This window comes from Silene latifolia, chromosome 10, assembly GCF_048544455.1.
Source record: "Silene latifolia isolate original U9 population chromosome 10, ASM4854445v1, whole genome shotgun sequence".
NCBI classification, from domain to species: domain Eukaryota; kingdom Viridiplantae; phylum Streptophyta; class Magnoliopsida; order Caryophyllales; family Caryophyllaceae; genus Silene; species Silene latifolia.
The window spans coordinates 162,529,915-162,548,214 of record NC_133535.1 but is presented as its reverse complement, the minus strand read 5'-3'; the positions used below and the strand labels follow the sequence as shown (position 1 = coordinate 162,548,214).

General features: G+C 41.4%; 2 protein-coding genes across 2 annotated transcripts; both read right to left on the bottom strand.

Annotated features, from left to right (window-relative positions):
- Positions 1–5,449: 5,449 nt before the first annotated feature.
- Positions 5,450–7,109, bottom strand: LOC141608832 (receptor like protein 24-like). Its single transcript, XM_074428180.1, has 2 exons — positions 6,694–7,109; positions 5,450–6,494 (listed from the first exon to the last, which is right to left on the bottom strand). Exons 1-2 carry the CDS (start codon positions 7,107–7,109, stop codon positions 5,450–5,452), a joined length of 1,461 nt encoding a protein of 486 aa, XP_074284281.1.
- A 1,373-nt stretch (positions 7,110–8,482) lies between these two features.
- On the bottom strand, positions 8,483–9,727 carry LOC141608831 (receptor-like protein EIX2). The gene has a single exon (XM_074428179.1). It carries the CDS (start codon positions 9,725–9,727, stop codon positions 8,483–8,485), a length of 1,245 nt encoding a protein of 414 aa, XP_074284280.1.
- Between the last annotated feature and the right edge of the window lie 8,573 nt (positions 9,728–18,300).

Here is an 18,300-nt window from a genome sequence, read left to right as displayed (position 1 = left end):
AGTAGTCTATTAACTACAATGATGATCTCAGGTCAAAGGATAAAATATACAACTATTCCTTAAGAGAATTTCCACATTGACAGTGCATAGGTAATAATAACCATTTGGGAAATCTCACTGTTGATCACGTTCAATAATCATATCTCCATATGCATTATCTATATTATAACTTAATGAATGAGATCCATTAATACTCATCCTATGAGTAACGTTATCAATATATTGGTCTATCCGGATTATCATAGTCTCGTTCTGAAGATCCAACGACCAAGAACACTTTTAGACTAAACTTTATAATACTCGACTCTCATTATCATAATCTCCATTATGATGTCAAATATACCAGTTTAATCAAGGACTGATCATCGTATTAATACCTTAATAGGATAATAAGAAAAAGCCATCTAATTATTAATCTCCATTAATAATTACACTGTATGAAATTTGTTCAAAAACGTTTCATAATGATTGCTCTGGGGCATAGTTCCAACAGTTTTGATCTGCATTATTGCACAAAAGACGACTGAAGAAGACTAATGTAAAACAAATAAATTGAACAAGCTTCTCATGCTGTGGAGTGAAGCGTAGCAAGCGGGCAGCGCAATTCTCGATGTATTCACAAACAGCTTATTTGTAAACTAAGACCGAGTACATTCTATCCCATTACCCTGCCTACTGTGGAACTTTTGAGGCACTAAGTTAATGTTATAATTGACTCTTAACATATACTCCCTCCATCCCGGTCAATTGTTGTCCTTTGGTTTTGGCACAAAGACCAAGGAAAGAGGAGAGAGAGCCAATTACTAAATGACAAGTGGAACAAATTGAGTGTGAATGATCAAAATGCTCAAGTTCATTCTTCGGCACTAAACCACTTGGGGATTTTGCCTGAGAGCTGGTTTTCCCCAATATCTAAAACTTTCAGGTTTTTGTGATCGCTTAAGCATGAAGGGATTATTAGCCATAATACCTCTACAAATAAGGAAAAGATAGCACAATCAATCAACCCCACAAATCAAGCAAACACAATCAATCTGTGATACACTCAATATTGTAATTATAGACAATGTAATGTATAGGCTCCCTTTTCTATCCTTAATTAGACTAGCTCTCATCCTATAAATACCTAGTACAATAGCTTTGTAAATCATTCAGTTTTATATATACAAATTACACCTTCTTTACATAGTATCAAGGAGTCAAAAGAAATCCTCTAACAACCCTCTCTCAACCCGTCCCACCACCACCTTCAAACGCACAACTCCCTCTGATTTTTCCACCGCACTCACAACCATGACCAACCCCGAAAGCATGATTCCCAACCCACATGAAACCACCAAACCCTTGATTTCAATCAATTTGAGTCACTGTGTAAAACTCACGCCGCTCAACTATGTCTCTTGGCGGTTTCAACTTATGAATATCCTCTTCGGGTACAGCCTATTTGGCTTTCTCGATGGATCCACCGCATCACCACCACCCACCATCACCGGTTCTGACAAAACAGAACAACCCAATCCCGCATACCTCTCGTGGCTCAAGCAGGATGGCTTGATCCTCGGGGCTCTAATGGGCACACTAAGTGCCACGGTTCAGGCACTAATCGTGCGTGCTACCTCGGCCAAAGAGGCATGGGACATACTCTCGAGCACCTATAACAATCCTTCTCGAGCCCATGTTCTTCAACTTAAAGAAACATTAAACTCAATAGTCAAACCCGCTGATCAAAAGATCAGTGACTATATGAACACCTTCAAAACTTGTATTGATCAATTGGCTTTATTGGGTACAACCGTAGACCCTGATGACATAGTCTCGAAAATTCTTCGTGGGCTTAATTACAATTTATATAAACCAGTTATTGATGCCGTGAGAGCCCGTGACGATTCGATCTCTTTCGAGCTGCTTCACGAAAAGCTCCTGCATCATGAAGTTCTCTTAGACCAACAACCACAATTTGACCTATTTCAACCTACTGCTAATGCCGCTTTTCGCCACAACAATAACTATCGTGGTACCAACCGTCAAACCACCAATACACCACAATACAACCCCGCTGCCACCCCTGCTTCCGCATCCACAAATGCAACCCCACGCCCTTTTAAAGGCCGTTGTCAGTGGTGTCGTCAAGTTGGACACGTCATTGCTAACTGCCCGTATTTCCGCCAAAAATACCCGCTTATCACCTTCCTTGCTCCACCACCACGCCAACATCAGTACACCCCTGCTCAAGCCCACACGGCAACCACTACTCCTCTTCCCAACCAAAATTCCAACCCGAATTATCTACTTGATAGCGGAGCCTCGCATCATGTAACCCATGGACCTCGATACACTTGCGCTCCATTCACCTTACTTTGGCCCGGATGACCTCGTTATTGGAGATGGCTCGACATTGGATATTGCTAACATAAGTTCATTTCAATTACCTTACTCTTCTCTTAAATTTACTAATGTGTTACATGTACCAAAAATTTCTCGTAACATATTATCTATCTCGAAAATATGTCATGATAATAATGCTTATGTAGTTTTCTCATCATCATCTTTTTTTGTTAAGGCAATTTCGACGGGCAAAACGCTTCTCCAGGGCAAGGCTAAAGCTGGAGTTTACGAGTTGAGCAACACGCAACCAATGGCTTATTTAACCAAGAAAGGCTCAACTCACCTTTCATGGCATCATAGACTAGGACATCCTACCTTTGATGTAATGAAATATATTATAAAAATACACCATTTCCGATTTCAAATTTCTCTTATTGTGATTCTTGTCATATTAGTAAGAGCAAAAAGCTACCATTTGCGAACTCAACATTTAAAACCACGGCACCCTTAGAACTAATCTACTCGGACCTATGGACAAGTCCGGTACTATCTCGTGAAAACTACAAGTATTATGTTGTATTTGTCGACCACTTTAGCAAATACATATGGCTATTTCCAATTAAAAACAAGTCCGAAACCACCCAAGTCTTTCTTCGCTTCAAAGCACTTGTTGAGAAATACTTCAACAAAACGATAAGACAATTCTTTTCCGATAATGGTGGAGAATTTCAAAAATTAAATCCCGAACTACTTAACAATGGCATAAGCCATTTTACCTCACCACCTCACACTCCCGAACATAATAGGTATGCCGAAAGACGGCATCGACACATTGTTGAAACGGGCCTCGCATTACTCGCCCACGCTGATATACCCACCAAATTTTGGCCATTTGCATTTAGTACGGCCACATATCTCATTAATCGTCTTCCTACTAAAACATTAAATGCTTAAACACCGTACTTTAAACTACATAATACAAAACCCGACTATCACAAATTACATAATTTTGGATGCCTTTGCTATCCATGGCTAAAACCATACACAAAACATAAACTAGAATATCGCTCTACACCTTGCATTTTCGTTAGCTATTCATCCACCCAAAGTGCATTTCATTGTCTTGACCCCAAAACCAATCGAATTTATACGTCTCGACATGTCAAATTTATCGAGAATGAATTTGCATACCACCGACTACTTCAAAAGGAGCCATTACCACCGACACACAATGATCCCGATGAATGGTGTTCCCTTGTAATTCCTATACTACCTACATCTCCTACTTCGCCACTGTCACTACCGCAAGCACAACAATCCCGGCATCCTATTCACTCTACTTACACCCGTCGACCCCACACTTCGACACCTACATCCACCACCACGCAACAGCCACCCACCAACCCCTCCACTACCACGCAACAACCACCTATCACTCCCTCCACCACCACGCCACAGCCCGCTACAAATCCCTCTACTCAATTACCACCCAACTCCTCCACTACAAACACTCAACCATCGACCCAACCTAACCGCGAACCCACCCGCAATGTCACTACCCGTTTAACCAATAACATCCGCAAACCCAATCCTAAATACGCCAAACTCGCTTACATCAGTCCCGCTTCAACTTCACTGCCCAAAACCGTCAAGCAAGCGCTCATCCTTCCCCAATGGCGTCAAGCCATGGAAACCGAATTTCAAGCACTAACAAACAACAAAACTTGGACACTCGTACCTCGTCAATCATCCCACAACATTGTTGGTTGTAAATGGGTCCATCGCGTCAAATATAACCCTGATGGATCTCTAAAGCAATACAAGGCACGCCTAGTTGCTAAAGGCTTTCATCAAAGACCGGAAATCGACTTCAATGAAACCTTCAGTCCAGTGGTAAAACCCAACACTGTTCGACTTATACTCTCGCTCGTTGTCACTCAAGCCTGGCCCTTAAGACAGCTCGACATTAACAACGCCTTCCTTCAAGGTACACTAACCGATGATGTTTACATGGTTCAACCTCATGGCTTTGTAGACATGACCCAACCTACCTCTGTTTGTAAATTAAACAAGGCCATATATGGCTTAAAACAAGCTCCTCGAGCTTGGTACACCGAACTCAAAACTTACCTTGTCACCTTTGGTTTTAAACAATCCATTTCAGATTCCTCATTATTTCTTTTAAAAACCAAAACAACGTGTCTTTACAAACCTATTCACGAACACTCTGACTATCGAGCAATAGTTGGTAGTCTTCAGTATCTTTCCCTCACAAGGTCGGACATTGCCTTCACGGTCAATCGACTAGCCCAATTCTTGCACCATCCTACTACCACCCATTGGACAGCTCTCAAACGTTTACTACGATATCTTCAAGGCACCTCCACACATGGAATCCAACTATACCGTACCTCACCTCTTTGTCTTCACGCATTTTGTGATGCAGACTTTGCTGGCGATAAGGACTCGTTTCTCTCTACTTCTGGCTATGTCATTTACCTTGGTCGTAATCCTATCTCCTGGTCCTCCAAAAAACAACGAGGACTAGCCCTATCTACAACTGAAGCCGAATTTCGCGCTGTCGCTGCTGTTACTACTGAAACACTATGGCTTCGAAATTTACTTCTTGAGCTTGGCATCACCATAACAAAGCCGCCCGCTGTTTATTGTGACAACATGTCGGCCACTTTATATGCCAAAAATCCGGTCTTTCACTCAAGAATGAAGCACATGGCCCTATCATTCCACTTCGTTCGTGAACAGCTACAATTGGGACACATGAGCATTCAACACATTGCAGGAAAGGATCAACTCGCAGACGCACTTACCAAGCCTTTACACAAGCATCGGTTCCTTGACCTGCGCGACAAGATTGGCCTTCGACCCCTTACGTCCATCTTGAGGGGGAGTATTAGCCATAATACCTATACAAATAAGGAAAAGATAGCACAATCAATCAACCCCGCAAATCAAGCAAACACAATCAATCTGTGATACACTCAATATTGTAATTATAGACAATATAATGTATAGGCTCCCTTTTCTATCCTTAATTAGACTAGTTCTCATCCTATAAATACCTAGTACAATAGCTTTGTAAATCATTCAGTTTTATATATACAAATTACACCTTCTTTACAGGGATGCCTCCGCTCAACATGTTGTCATTTAAATGCAAATAAAATCCATCACTTATCTCAAACTTGTTGGAAATTATGTTATTAAAGCAAGGAATACGTCCTTTGAGCTTGTTGTACGAGAGACGTATAAATGAAAGAGGTGTATTCGCCCAACAATCTGAAATTTCTCCCGATAAACTATTATTTTGAATATCTACAAAAATCAACGATGTAAGTTGGCACAAAGACTCAGGGATTGGACCCTTGATTTGATTATTGGAAAGGATTAGGCCTCGTAAATTAAGCATTATCTGTCCTAATCCCCAACAATTTGGAATCACACCCGTTAAACTATTATTTTGCAGATCTAAAGTAACCAATGATGTAAAATGACATAAAGAATTAGGGATTGGACCCTCGATTTGATTATTCGAAAGGTATAGGATTGTCAAGTAAGGCATTATATGACCTAATCCTTCTGGAAATGACCCATTAATGTAATTATTTGAGAGATTTATCTCGTTCGCTTGATGATAGACTTCAGCTTTACTGCCTTTTGGAAAAATTAACCCAGACAAAGAGTTATTAGAGAGGTTGATTGTGGAAAAGTTAATGGGGTAAATAGGAGACCCGCTAAGCTTGTTGTCAGAAAGAACCACCCAGTCAAGTTGTTGCATTGTATGAAACCAGTTGGGCATGAACCCGGAGATATTTGCACTAGATAAATGTAGCTTATATAGGTACTTTTGAGTTTGAAGCCACGGAGGAATTTGTCCGTTGATTTTGCAGGTATCGGCAAATAATTCTAGAAGTTGGAATGGAGGCACCCAATTGGAAGGCAGGTTGAGTGTTAGCATCGTATGAGACATGCATAAATATGTCAAGGTTGAGAGGTTAGCAAAGTGGGTTTTAGACAAAATTGTGCCTTCCAATGGATTGTAGCTAATATCTAAACTTCGCAGCTTTGAAAGTTTTCCTAATATTGATGTTGGCATTTTGCCACTTAACTTATTATTAGAAAGGTCCAAGTACTCCAATTTTGATGGAAATCTAAGAGAGGATGCTATTGAACTTAAATTATTTTGGGAAATATATAGTTCCTCCAAATTTGACAGTTTCCCTATAATTGTTGGAATCTCGCCCGATAACATGTTATATGAAAGATCAAGGACTTGCAGGTTAGTGAGGTTACCTAATTCATAAGGAACTAGCCCAGCTAGAGAAGTAGATGAAAGATAGAGATAGATACCTGAGTTCCTTCATCAAACCCATAAATCTCGGGATTGAGCTATAAGTGAAATCATTGAATCTCAAGTCCAAGCTCTCCAGTTGTTTTAGCTGAAGCAAGTACACCAATGACTCGAGCTTGTTCATTTTAAGGAAACTATTAGTCCCATCTCCACTAAGATCGAGTTCGAGAACATGTCCGGTTTTGCTATCACAGACCACCCGACCCCAATTGCAACATTCCTCACCTATCCAAGAAGATGAAACGTCTTTGTCGAAATAGGTGAGGTTGTGCTTGAAGTTGAGTAGTGCCGCTCTTTCAGAAGGTATACACCTCTCGGTTGAGTTATTGGGCGAGTTCTCATTGCAGCGACACCATCTTGTATTGAAAAGGATAAATGTGTAAATCCGTAGGCAACTTATTACTGTGTTCCCCATTGTTATGAAGAAATAGTAGTAATGTTAATTTAGTTTGTAACAAAAAACATGTTTGCGGAAGACACCTTATTTCTTACACAAATTGATTAGGGTGAGATTATCAGTCAGACCTTCCCAAGTCTTAAGACTCTGCCACATCGGCTTTTCACTAACTTTTATTATTTCTTTATTGTTCACACTCACCTCAAACTTTATACATTATCCGTCAGACTCACCTCAGACTCTACTTTTTCACTCCACTTTATTTTTTTAACAAAAAGAAAGGACACATGTTGTTCACCCATTGGATAATTTTTCTTTAAGGTGGGGTCAAGACTCACCCAAAGTTTTTAAGTTAAGTCTTGGATTTCTAAGACTCAACTTAAAACTTTGTTAAGACTTTGTAAAGACTAGGGTAAATTATTGGTAGTCTTGAGTGAGTCTTGTCTCAAGACTTACCAAAGTCTTGTCTCAAGACTACCAATAATCTTACCCTTATACTTGAGTCAAAAGTTAAGAATAATGTCGACGGAATGATTATACTACGAGTACTTTGACAGCCTATAAATAATAGGCCATGGTATACGGAGTACATGCTAACGTCAATAATGTCGACGGAATGATTATACTTGAGTCAAAAGTTAAGAATAAAGTAATCAACAACAATAGTAATAAGCCAACATACATACTGGTGGCCGGCAACCTGCATACAGAAATACATGAATAAAACGAGCAAGTCTCTCATAAAACGGTTTTTGTTGATATAAAGAAGTGTAGGAAAACTTAAAAAGCAACCGACTTATGCACATCTCGTTCGTTTAGGAGAGAATAAATGTCAGACACTGGTAATGCACACTAAAGTAAAAGTTTGATGGCTCGGAGTTGATCAATATCTCGGCCACAGCACATCATGGGTTCACATAAGAGAAAAATAAGTTAAGAGTTTTGTACGCGAAAAATGGACAGCAGAGAATACTACAAGGAAATGAGGGACATAAGGAAAGTCTAGGAACAATAAGGTATGAAATCGAAAGCCAGTGTTCAGGAACATACCAATTAGCGACCAGCAATGTTCGGATTTAATCAAGTTATGTTAATTCCATTTGTTCTACAAGAATTGCTTCAAGTTCATAACAAAAAGATAAAGATTTCAGCTTCGGCCATAAATGTTATGGATTAAACAAGGATTAGCTCTGCTTACAATACCTTTTACAGGTGCGATTATTTTAATTATCAAACTCAATCAGTTTCTATAATAATATACTCATGCTTCTATAATACGAGTAGTATACTAATATGCTATAGTATTATAGTACAGGGTAGAACACTAGCGCACTACACTTGGAGAACAAGAAGAAACGAAAATGTTTGCGAAAAATAAAAAATGAACCATCTCATTTCCTGTTGATCCTCCTAGCTTTGGCCACCCTCACTGCAACTACCACATACAACCAGTTATAACCATCTTCCACACGCCGGAAAACTGCATGCCTCCACCTCCTTTTCAACACCAAACTCCCAACAACACCCCAAAAATCAGTCGCAAATCCCGACATCACAACCAGGACCAGCTCCATTTTCTCAAGCTTCTCCTTATTATCGCCTTTGCCTCTATTGCTCTTATCCTTGTCTTGCTCGTTCACTTTACTTTTACACTTCTTAGGCAACAAATCCCCACAAAGATAAGGATTTCCGGCATATATTGAGGCTTGATCAGACAGGACTTGTAGCTGATTGCCAGTCGGGATTGGGCCTGATAAATTGTTGTAGGAGAGGTTAAGATGGCTTAACGTAGGTATTTCACCTATGCTTGTTGGGATTCTTCCCGTGAGTTCATTCATTGACAAGTCAAGTGAGATCAATGACTTCAAATCCCCAATATTCTCGGGAATCATTCCAGATAGCTGATTATATGACAAGTTGAGATTTAACAAGCCAACGATCTTTGTCAAGTTGTCAGGAATGCTACCCATCAAGTTATTGCAGGAGAGGTCTATATCCACCAAATATAGTTGCGTGCTTGTATATGCACGCTCTATTCCCTGAATTACCTCACTAATAGCATCATTTAAATGGCTAGCTTGTGACAGATTAAGGGTCATGGCTGTAAGGTTACTTAAACAAGGAGGAATGGATCCCGTAAAATGGTTATGTCCAAGGTCTACGATTTGGAGATGAGGCAAAGAGCATATATGCCTAGGAATAGTGCCACTAAACTTGTTTCCTCTTAGCCTAAGTATTTGTAGTTCCTTCAATTTTTCGGCACTAAACCACTTAAGCATTTTGCCTGAGAGCTTATTTCCACCAATGTCTAAAACTTTCAAATTTGTGAGACTCCTCAAGCATGAAGGCATTTCTCCAATGAGCATGTTGTCATTCAAATGCAAGTAAAATTCTACACCAATACCATTTTGGTAGGAACCACTATTATTAAAGCAAGGAAAATGTCCTTTTAGCTTGTTGTATGAGAGACGTACAAGTGAAAGACTTGACAAATTGGCTAAACAATTTGGAATTTCGCCTGATAAACTATTATTATTGATGTCTAGAGAATTTAAAGACTCAAGTTGGCACAAAGAATTGGGGATTTGACCACTAATTTGATTATTAGAAAGGATCAGAGTTGTCAAGTTGGGCATTATTTGACCTAAACCTTCTAGAAGTGGCCCAGATATAAAATTATTTGTGAGATCTATATAGTTAGCAGAGCGATATACTTCAGGTTTACTGCTATTGGACAAAAATTACCCTGACAGAGAGTTATTAGAGAGGTATATTGCAAAAAAGTTGATAGGGGAAATAGAAGGCCCGCTAAGATTGTTGTTAGAAAGAAGCACAAAGTCAAGTTGTTGCATTGTATGAAACCAGCTGGGCATGTGCCCGGAGATATTTGCATTTGACAAAAGGAGCTCTGATAGGTTCTTTTGAGTTTGAAGCCATGGAGGAAGTTGTCCACTGATTTTACAGTTATCAGCACCTAAGAATTGAAGTTGGAAAGGGGGCACCCAATCAGAAGACAGGTTGAGTGTTAGCATTGTATCAATTATGCTAAAACTATCAAGCTTGAGAGGTTAACAAAGTGAGATTCAGACAAAACTGTACTTTCCATTCGATTGGACGCAATATTTAGACTTTGCAGCTTGGAAAGTTTACCTATTGATGTTGGTATTTTGCCACTCAACTGATTACCAAAAAGATTAAAGTACTTCAAGTTTGACAGCTTCCCTAATGATGCTGGAATCTCACCCAATAACATGTTATCAGCAAGATCAAGGTATTGCAGGTTAGTGAGGTTACCTAATTCATAAGGAATTAACCCACCAAGGGAAGCAAATGAGAGATCGAGATACCTGAGTTACTTGATCAGACCCATAAATATTGGAATTGAGCCATAACTGAAGTTATTTAAGCTGAGGTCCAAGCTATCAAGTTGTCTCAGCTCAAGCAAATACACCATGGATTCAAGCTTCTCCATTTTAAGCAAGTTATTAGTGTCGTTTCCATAAAGATCGAGCTTGAGAATATGGTCGGATGTTTTATCACAACCCACCCGGCTCCATTTGCAACATTCATCACCTTTCCACGAAGATGAAACATCTTTGTCGAAATAGGTGAGGTTGTGCTTGAAGTTAAGCAGGGCAGCTGTTTCAGAAGGCTTACATTTCACCGTTATTAAGTGATTGGCCGAGTTACCCGCCTTACAGCTACAACATCTAGTAGTATTGAAAAAGATGAATGTGTAAATCAGTAGGCAAGTTTTTACTACATACGCCATTGTTTTGAAGGTAGAGTAATAACGATAATGTAGTACTCGTATATGTTTTGTTTAGTTTATACGGAGTACAACTGATGGATAATGTAGTACTACAAACTTGTATTAACAACACCACAAATTCTCATCTAAGACGGATATAGAGCCTGTCTCAGTTGACAAAGGCAAGACTTATAATAGTCAATACTACTATACTTAGTGGCGGACCTGGGGGTGCGCACAGCACCCCACGTGCGCACCCTCCATTTCTGATTTTTTTTTTACTTTTTAAAAAGCCTAAGACTAAGATATGTATAATCTTTGCGTACCAGAAGAATAGAAAAAGCACGCTTGTCCCAGCGGTTAAGATTTGTTGTTTTAGATATGGTGGTGCGGTTTCGATCCCCCATATAACCCCTTTCCTGTACATTTTCCTCCTTTTTTTTTTCTTCATTACTCCAAGTCTCCAACACGCACATATCCTTATTATTCCCAATTATATGAATCCTATTTGTGAAATATATGTTATTTCCCCTTCAAATTATTGAAAATTTTACGTTATCTTTAAAATTTTGGTTCAATTTGTATGCAAGATACTTCGAATTTTACCTTTATAGTTCGAATAATCAAGTTTTCGTAGCGTATGTTCTACTTTTATTGATCGCCTCGCGTTAGCTTTAGCGCCTCGATTGAAAAGTGAACCCCCATCATTTGAGTCCTGGGTCCGCCACTGACTATACTACCTAATAACTGCAACTAATCAACTTATGGTCAGACTTTGAAGTCTTCTCCATTACACAAAAACAAACAAACGAATGAATTATGATTAGCGACGACTAGAGAAGACTTTGACTAAGTCAGTATGTGACGAGTATGACTGATGATCCTAATTTGTAAGGTGTCCCGTAACATAACGTAAGTTTCATGTAAAACGGTTTTACAATAATCTTTTTGTAAAGAAACATGACATCAATAATTATTCGTATGAGCAATTTATCTTTATAAAAAAGAAAAACCAGAGAGTAGGGAAAGAAAGTGATAGATGAACCATCTCAACCATAACCTTAAGGTGATGGTTGAGGTCCAACTATTATAAATATTTCTATTACGCTCCCTCGCTCAAATGCCCGTTGGGCTTGAAAAGTGGTTAGTTGTGCACCGGCTCCCCGTACCGTGTGCTGGGTTTCCACTTCGAGTTTTTGAGGAGTTTTGAGGTTGTCAGGATTTGAACCTGTGACCTTTGGTCACACTGGCTCTGATACCATGAAGAATTGTTAAGGTGATGGTTGAGGTCCAACTATTATAAATATTCCTATTAGAAAGTAGCTCACCAAATCAATCAAGTTAGATTATCATCATTCCGCAACTCGAAACCCGATTTGAAGCTCGCTCAAAGAAACCCCTAATTTCATAAACCCGAACCCCTAATTTTCAAGCTGATTTTTGATAAAAAAATTTGCATTTTGTTACTAATTTGAGGAACCGATTTCATGAATTGCCAGTTGCCACCATAATTGTATTAATTGAATTCAATTTGGGTGATTTTTTATATGCGATGTATGGGTTGTTGAGATCAGCACAAAAACTAAGAAAAACTTGGTGATGTGACTGGTAACTGATAAGGACTTCTATTTCTTAAACAAGTAGTCAGAGATTTGATTTTTGATTTTTGCAAATGAAAAAGTCAAATTTAAAAGGGTCAATCCATTAAATTGTCTTTAGTATTCTAAAAGAGATTGCCCCAACTTTCAATAGAATACTCATGGTTAATACCTAAAAAAATACGAAACCTTACTTATCAATTAGTTTTAAGATGAAACCTCACTTACTTGTGGGTCAATCTCATGCACATAGTTCTATATCCCTACACGACTACACATGAATCATGTTTAGTTTATCTAAACTAGTGAAGATCCCGTGCTAAAGCACGGTATTTTTTAGGTTATCTATTTAAATAAATACGTCTCCAATTGGATACATTTTTATAAACTAATTGTACTTTTAGTTTGTTGTTATAAGAGGTAGAAAACGAAAAATGACTATAATTATAAGACATTAAATTAATGCTATCTCAATTAATGCTACCCCTCCGTCCTAGTGAATAGTTTACACTTACTTTATTTTCCCTCACAAAATAAAGCAAGTGTAAACAGATGGAGTACTATTTTATGATATTAATAGAACTGTAATAAGTTTATTTCGATGGAGTTTAATGGCCGTAGGAATTAGTATTTTTGGCAAAGATATAATATACTGCAAAAATCGTTCATCAATCAACATTTAAAGATTTTTGTATATAATTCGTAGTATAAAATTATAGGATATACTTGTTTTTTATAGGATATACCGCAATAAAGTTATACCAGTATATAATTTTGTAGTATATAATCCTTATTTTTTGTTTTTATTTCTATTTTAAAATATGAAACTATAATAAGATATTATTGTAAAATATTTTAGGGAGATGCTTAATCTTTTTGAAATATCAGTATGTTATCTTTTGATTTTATCTTGTATATTCTTTTCGTATTTTACATTAATATATTTTTTTATTTTTTTCATATTTTTTTTTTGACGATTGACAGTGTGAATGCTTTATTAAATAGGCATTTGACTGAAAGGTTTATTTAGTATGGCCCACCTTGTGTAAATCAATTGTGTATGAAAATTTTTATTTCGCATTTGACGGAATTGTGTGAATCAATCAATTAAAATATTTCTTTCAATAGGGGCCCACTTTTTTGGCAATCAACTGAGCGGGAAAAAGTTGGGAGATTTCTTATTCTTTTAGTTTATTGGGGATTAGTTGTTTAATAATGTGTCATTTATATATCGGTTCTTCTCAGTAGCAGAGTCGGTATCACCGGATGCGAGCCTCGCATCTCATTAAAAATTTCTATGTCAAGTAGTCTCTTAGTAAAATAGACATGTAATATTGTTGTGATTTGCCTCCTCATTGGCATAAGTAATGAATTGCCCATTACATTTTTTCTTCATTTTCCCCCCGATAATATTAGTTGGACACTTGCTCGTTCGCCCTTAATTGATTTATTTGTGCGTTCGGCCTAAAAGAACCATTATCTAGGCAATTCATTCATCAAAATTACTAAACAAAAATTACACTTAATAATATTTATTATAATACACTCGCGCCAGAATCATAATTATATGCCGTAATACAGGTGTACACAGGACACCACCAGACACCAGTAGAGTGCATTACACTTGGTTTGCACAAAAGCGAAGGGAGTAAACAACAAGAAACGAGGAAAATTAAGGTAGTAGAAAACATAACAGCTAGTGTGCTACAATTCTAGCCTCATTGCTGGATACACAACTGTATTACCATCTTATCTCCTGTTGATCCTCGTTTTGACCGCCCTCACCTTCAGAACAAGTATCACATACAACCAATTATAACTGATGGGGCATATTCTGCACCGCTGACCAAGTCAACATATTGAGCAAGGTCAAGGGTATCCACAGCAAAGTCAACGACTTAGACAGTCTAGCCGATGCAACCCATCGGCCTGTCACCTGGGTGTCGGCCAGCCAACTAGCCAGCCGGGGCACATACCCGCGTACTCATATCCAAGACCCCTCGGTCGGCCTGCTACGGGTCCATCGGCCGAGGGTAGAACGGTCTTTCCACCTGCTAGCCACTTGGCCACTACGTGACAAAAGGTGAAAGTCTATAAATACTCCTCAACCTTCATTGAGGAAATGATCGATAATTTGACCTAATAACCACTATTCATCTGGTAATATCTTTCTTATCTCTCTACAATATACTCTTAGCCAAGTAACAACAACTTACCTCTCTAAGTTAACTGACTTGAGCGTCGGAGTGAGTACGCTCGGCCAAAGCCGAGCCCTCAGTTTGTTCATCGTTTCAGGAGACCGCAAGGAGGATTCTAGCAAAGACATCATTCTACGAGCCACGAGTGGTAACAAATATCTGCTCTGGAATTACACTCGGAACAATTGGCGCCGTCTGTGGGAAAAGACACTAGAAGCTAGTCATAATCATTCCCAAACAAAAAAAAAACAAACAAAAAAAAAACCCACCCCAAAAGCTAAGAAGATGTCGAAACAACAAGAGGTAGTCATGACCGACGAAACCGCACTCTACCAAGATGATACCTTTCACAATTCTGGAGTCGTGCAGCCCTCCACCGGCGGAGTAATCCAACCGGAATTCGGAATGCCGATAATACCAGACACGCCGCTGCTCGCCAACCAGGTCACCATCATGGGACATGTGGTTGACACAGCAAAACTGAAGATGCTCCTAGACCTACTTGGGAGTACGCCGGCTCACACTGTCACGCCGACAAGAGCGGCGGAAACCGTCCGGGAGACCGGGGCCGGAACGTGACTCGAGAAATTTGAACGGAGCACTAGGAGAAGCCGACCCTGCCAAGACGCCGGAGGAGCCCAGAGTGCTAGTGGTGGACCTGAGCCCTCCCCGTACTCACGAGAGGACAGCGTCGCCGCAACACCGACGAGGCCTGCCTCAGAGAAGCCAGAGAAGTCCGACTCAGCAGAGTCGGAGAAGAAGCCCGAGTCGAAAGAGGAGTCCTTCCCGCTACGAGGAGAGGAGCCGGACTAGGAATGCGAGGAGCCGATCGCCGCGTGTCATTCGACACGTGGTCAGACAGCCCCTCAGTGCTTATGTCCTTGACACCGCCGTGCCAACCAAGCTGAAGTTGCCGGCGTTCACATACAAAGGAGATAGTGACCCAACCGACCACGCCGAGGCTTTCGAGTCTTACATGTCAGTATGGGAGCAGCCCGATGAGGTCTGGTGCCGAGTCTTCCCAACAACTCTGCATGGGATGGCTCAAAATTGGTACAATGGGCTTCCCGACGGCTCGGTATACTGTTTCGCCGACCTAAGGGACGTCTTCGTAGCCCAGTACTCTTGCAACAAAAGGAGGGCCGTGGAGACATCGGACCTCCTAACTATCAAACAGGAGGAGGGCGAGTCTCTACGAAGCTATGTGAAGAGGTTCGACGGCAAGGTTCAGCAGATTCGGGAGATTAATCCCGAACTGGCGGCTTTCGCACTGATGAAAGGCCTCCCAAGGGGAGACTTAAAAGACGAGCTCATCAAGTACGGGGGTTTGGGCCTAGATGCCGCTAGGAAGATGGCCGACCAGGCCATCAAGGTGGAAGACTACCACGAAACCTGGGTAGGCCACAGCGAGGCTGGGTACTCAGAGAAGAAGAGCCATCGGGAGGACAACCCGGACGAAAGACGCCGTGACGATAATAAGTCACGATCCGACAAGTCCGCCAGGAAACAAAACTCGGCAGGCGCCGGGGGGAGTTCAGCATCATACTACCGAAGGCAGTACAATGAACACACCCCCCTGGTCGTATCTGCCGCCGAGGTTTTCGCCCTGAGCAAAAACGAGGGTCAGAAGTGGGAAAGACCCCCTAGGCCGAGGGGCGACGGTGACACGAGCCAGTACTGCGAGTACCACGGCCACACCGGCCACTTAACGAATGACTGCCGGCATCTGAAAAATGCCATTGAGGAACTGATCCTGAAGGGGAGCCTAGGCAAATATGTTGCCGGAGGCCAAAAAACGGATACCGGCGGGTCAAATAGGAAATCCGTCTCAGAACGGGAAGGAGTAATCAATGTCGTCATCGGGGGCAACGAGAACGGTGGGTCCGCTCATAGGCACAAGCGGCACCTGAATGAATTATATCAGGCCATCAACTTTGTGCCCAACACAGCAACCCCCGTTTCCAACATCCCCGATATAACCATTGGAAAGAAGGACTACGATGGAGTCGTCGCCCCTCACAGCGACCCACTTACAGTCCACCTGGACATAGCCAACCACTTGGTGAAGAGGTGTCTAATTGACACAGGCGCCTACACAAACATTATGTACGGAGAATGCTTTCTTAGCCTCGGTCTGAAGATTGAAGACTTGACCCCCTGCACCAGCCCGTTGTACAGCTTCTCTGGGGCCGGCATGGTACCCCTGGGGTCAATCAGGCTGCCATTAATGTTTGGGGAACGAAGTGCAGCCAAGAACGTTATGTCGGAGTTCGTGGTCATTGACGGTTCGTCCGCCTACAACGTCCTCATAGGCCGGGTCACTCTGAGTGAGGCTGACGCAGTGATGTCCATCCGGGCTCTGACACTGATGTATGTCTCGGACCGGGGGGAAGCGCATAAGCTCGTCTCGAAGAACGAGAACGATGAGGTAGTCAATATCCAAGTATCCGCCAGAGGGTGCAACATGCAATCCTTCAAAGTGGCGAAGAAATCAGAAAAGGGGAAGAGCCCATCCTTGCAACAGGAGGGCGAACGCATGGATACCACCGTCGGTATGGTCGAAGGAGCGGAGACCGAGGAGGTAGAGATCGACCCAGGCCGCACCGTAACTATCGGTGTCAACCTGGAACCAAAATTCAGAGCCGCTCTCCTAGACCTGCTGAGGAAGAACAACGACGTCTTCGCCTACTCAGCGGCCGAGATGCCAGGCGTGAGCCGGGAGGTAATTATTCACAAGCTAAACGTACTCCCCACCGCTCGCCCTGTCAAGCAAAGGATGAGGAACTCCTCAGCCGAGAAAGATGAGGCCATCAAAGCCGAGGTAGATAAATTACTAGCGGCGGGCTTTATTATGCCTTGTACTTATCCTGAGTGGTTAGCCAATGTTGTGATGGTGAAGAAATCATCGGGGGCATGGAGAATGTGCGTAGATTTTACCAACCTTAATAAAGCATGCCCCAAAGATTGTTACCCTTTGCCTCGGATAGATATCTTAATCGACGCCACGGCAGGCTACACCATGCTGAGCCTGCTAGACGCCTTCTCGGGGTATCACCAGGTATTCATAGCCGAGGAAGACATGCCTAAATGCGCATTCATCACCGCGAACGGCACGTACATGTACAAAATGATGCCGTTTGGTTTGAAGAACGCCGGTGCAACGTATACAAGACTGGTGGACAAAGTGTTCCAAAGTCAAAAAGGGCGAAACATTGAGGCTTACGTCGACGATGCTATTGTGAAAAGCAAGTCTGACAGCGAGCACCTGGCCGATTTACGGGAGACATTTTGTTCACTAAGGAAATACAAGATGAAGCTCAACCCAATGAAATGCAACTTCGGTGTCCGGGCAGGTAAATTCCTCGGTGTCCTTGTCAGTGCCAGAGGCATCGATGCCAATCCAGACAAAGTCCGAGCAATCCTAGACCTGCCGGAACCAAGGAATCGAAAAGAGGTCATGATGCTGACCGGGAGAATGGCGGCTCTCGCCCGTTTCATCTCTCGGTCAGCCGACAAGAGCACCCCATTCTTCAAAGTGTTGAAGGGGAATAAAGACTTCAGCTGGGGGGAGGAACAGAGCACAGCTTTCAAGCAACTAAAAGCTCATCTTCAGACTCTCCCAACTCTGTCCGGCCGTCATCGGGGAGACGCTATACCGTACA

Coding starts and splice junctions, on each gene's coding strand:
- LOC141608831 (XM_074428179.1), bottom strand. CDS start 9,727: ATGCCCAACTTGACAACTCTGATCCTTTCTAATAATCAAATTAGTGGT.
- LOC141608832 (XM_074428180.1), bottom strand. CDS start 7,109: ATGGGGAACACAGTAATAAGTTGCCTACGGATTTACACATTTATCCTT. Junction 6,495..6,693: donor GGTTTGATGAAGGAACTCAG/GTATCTATCTCT, acceptor ATCCTCTCTTAG/ATTTCCATCAAAATTGGAGT.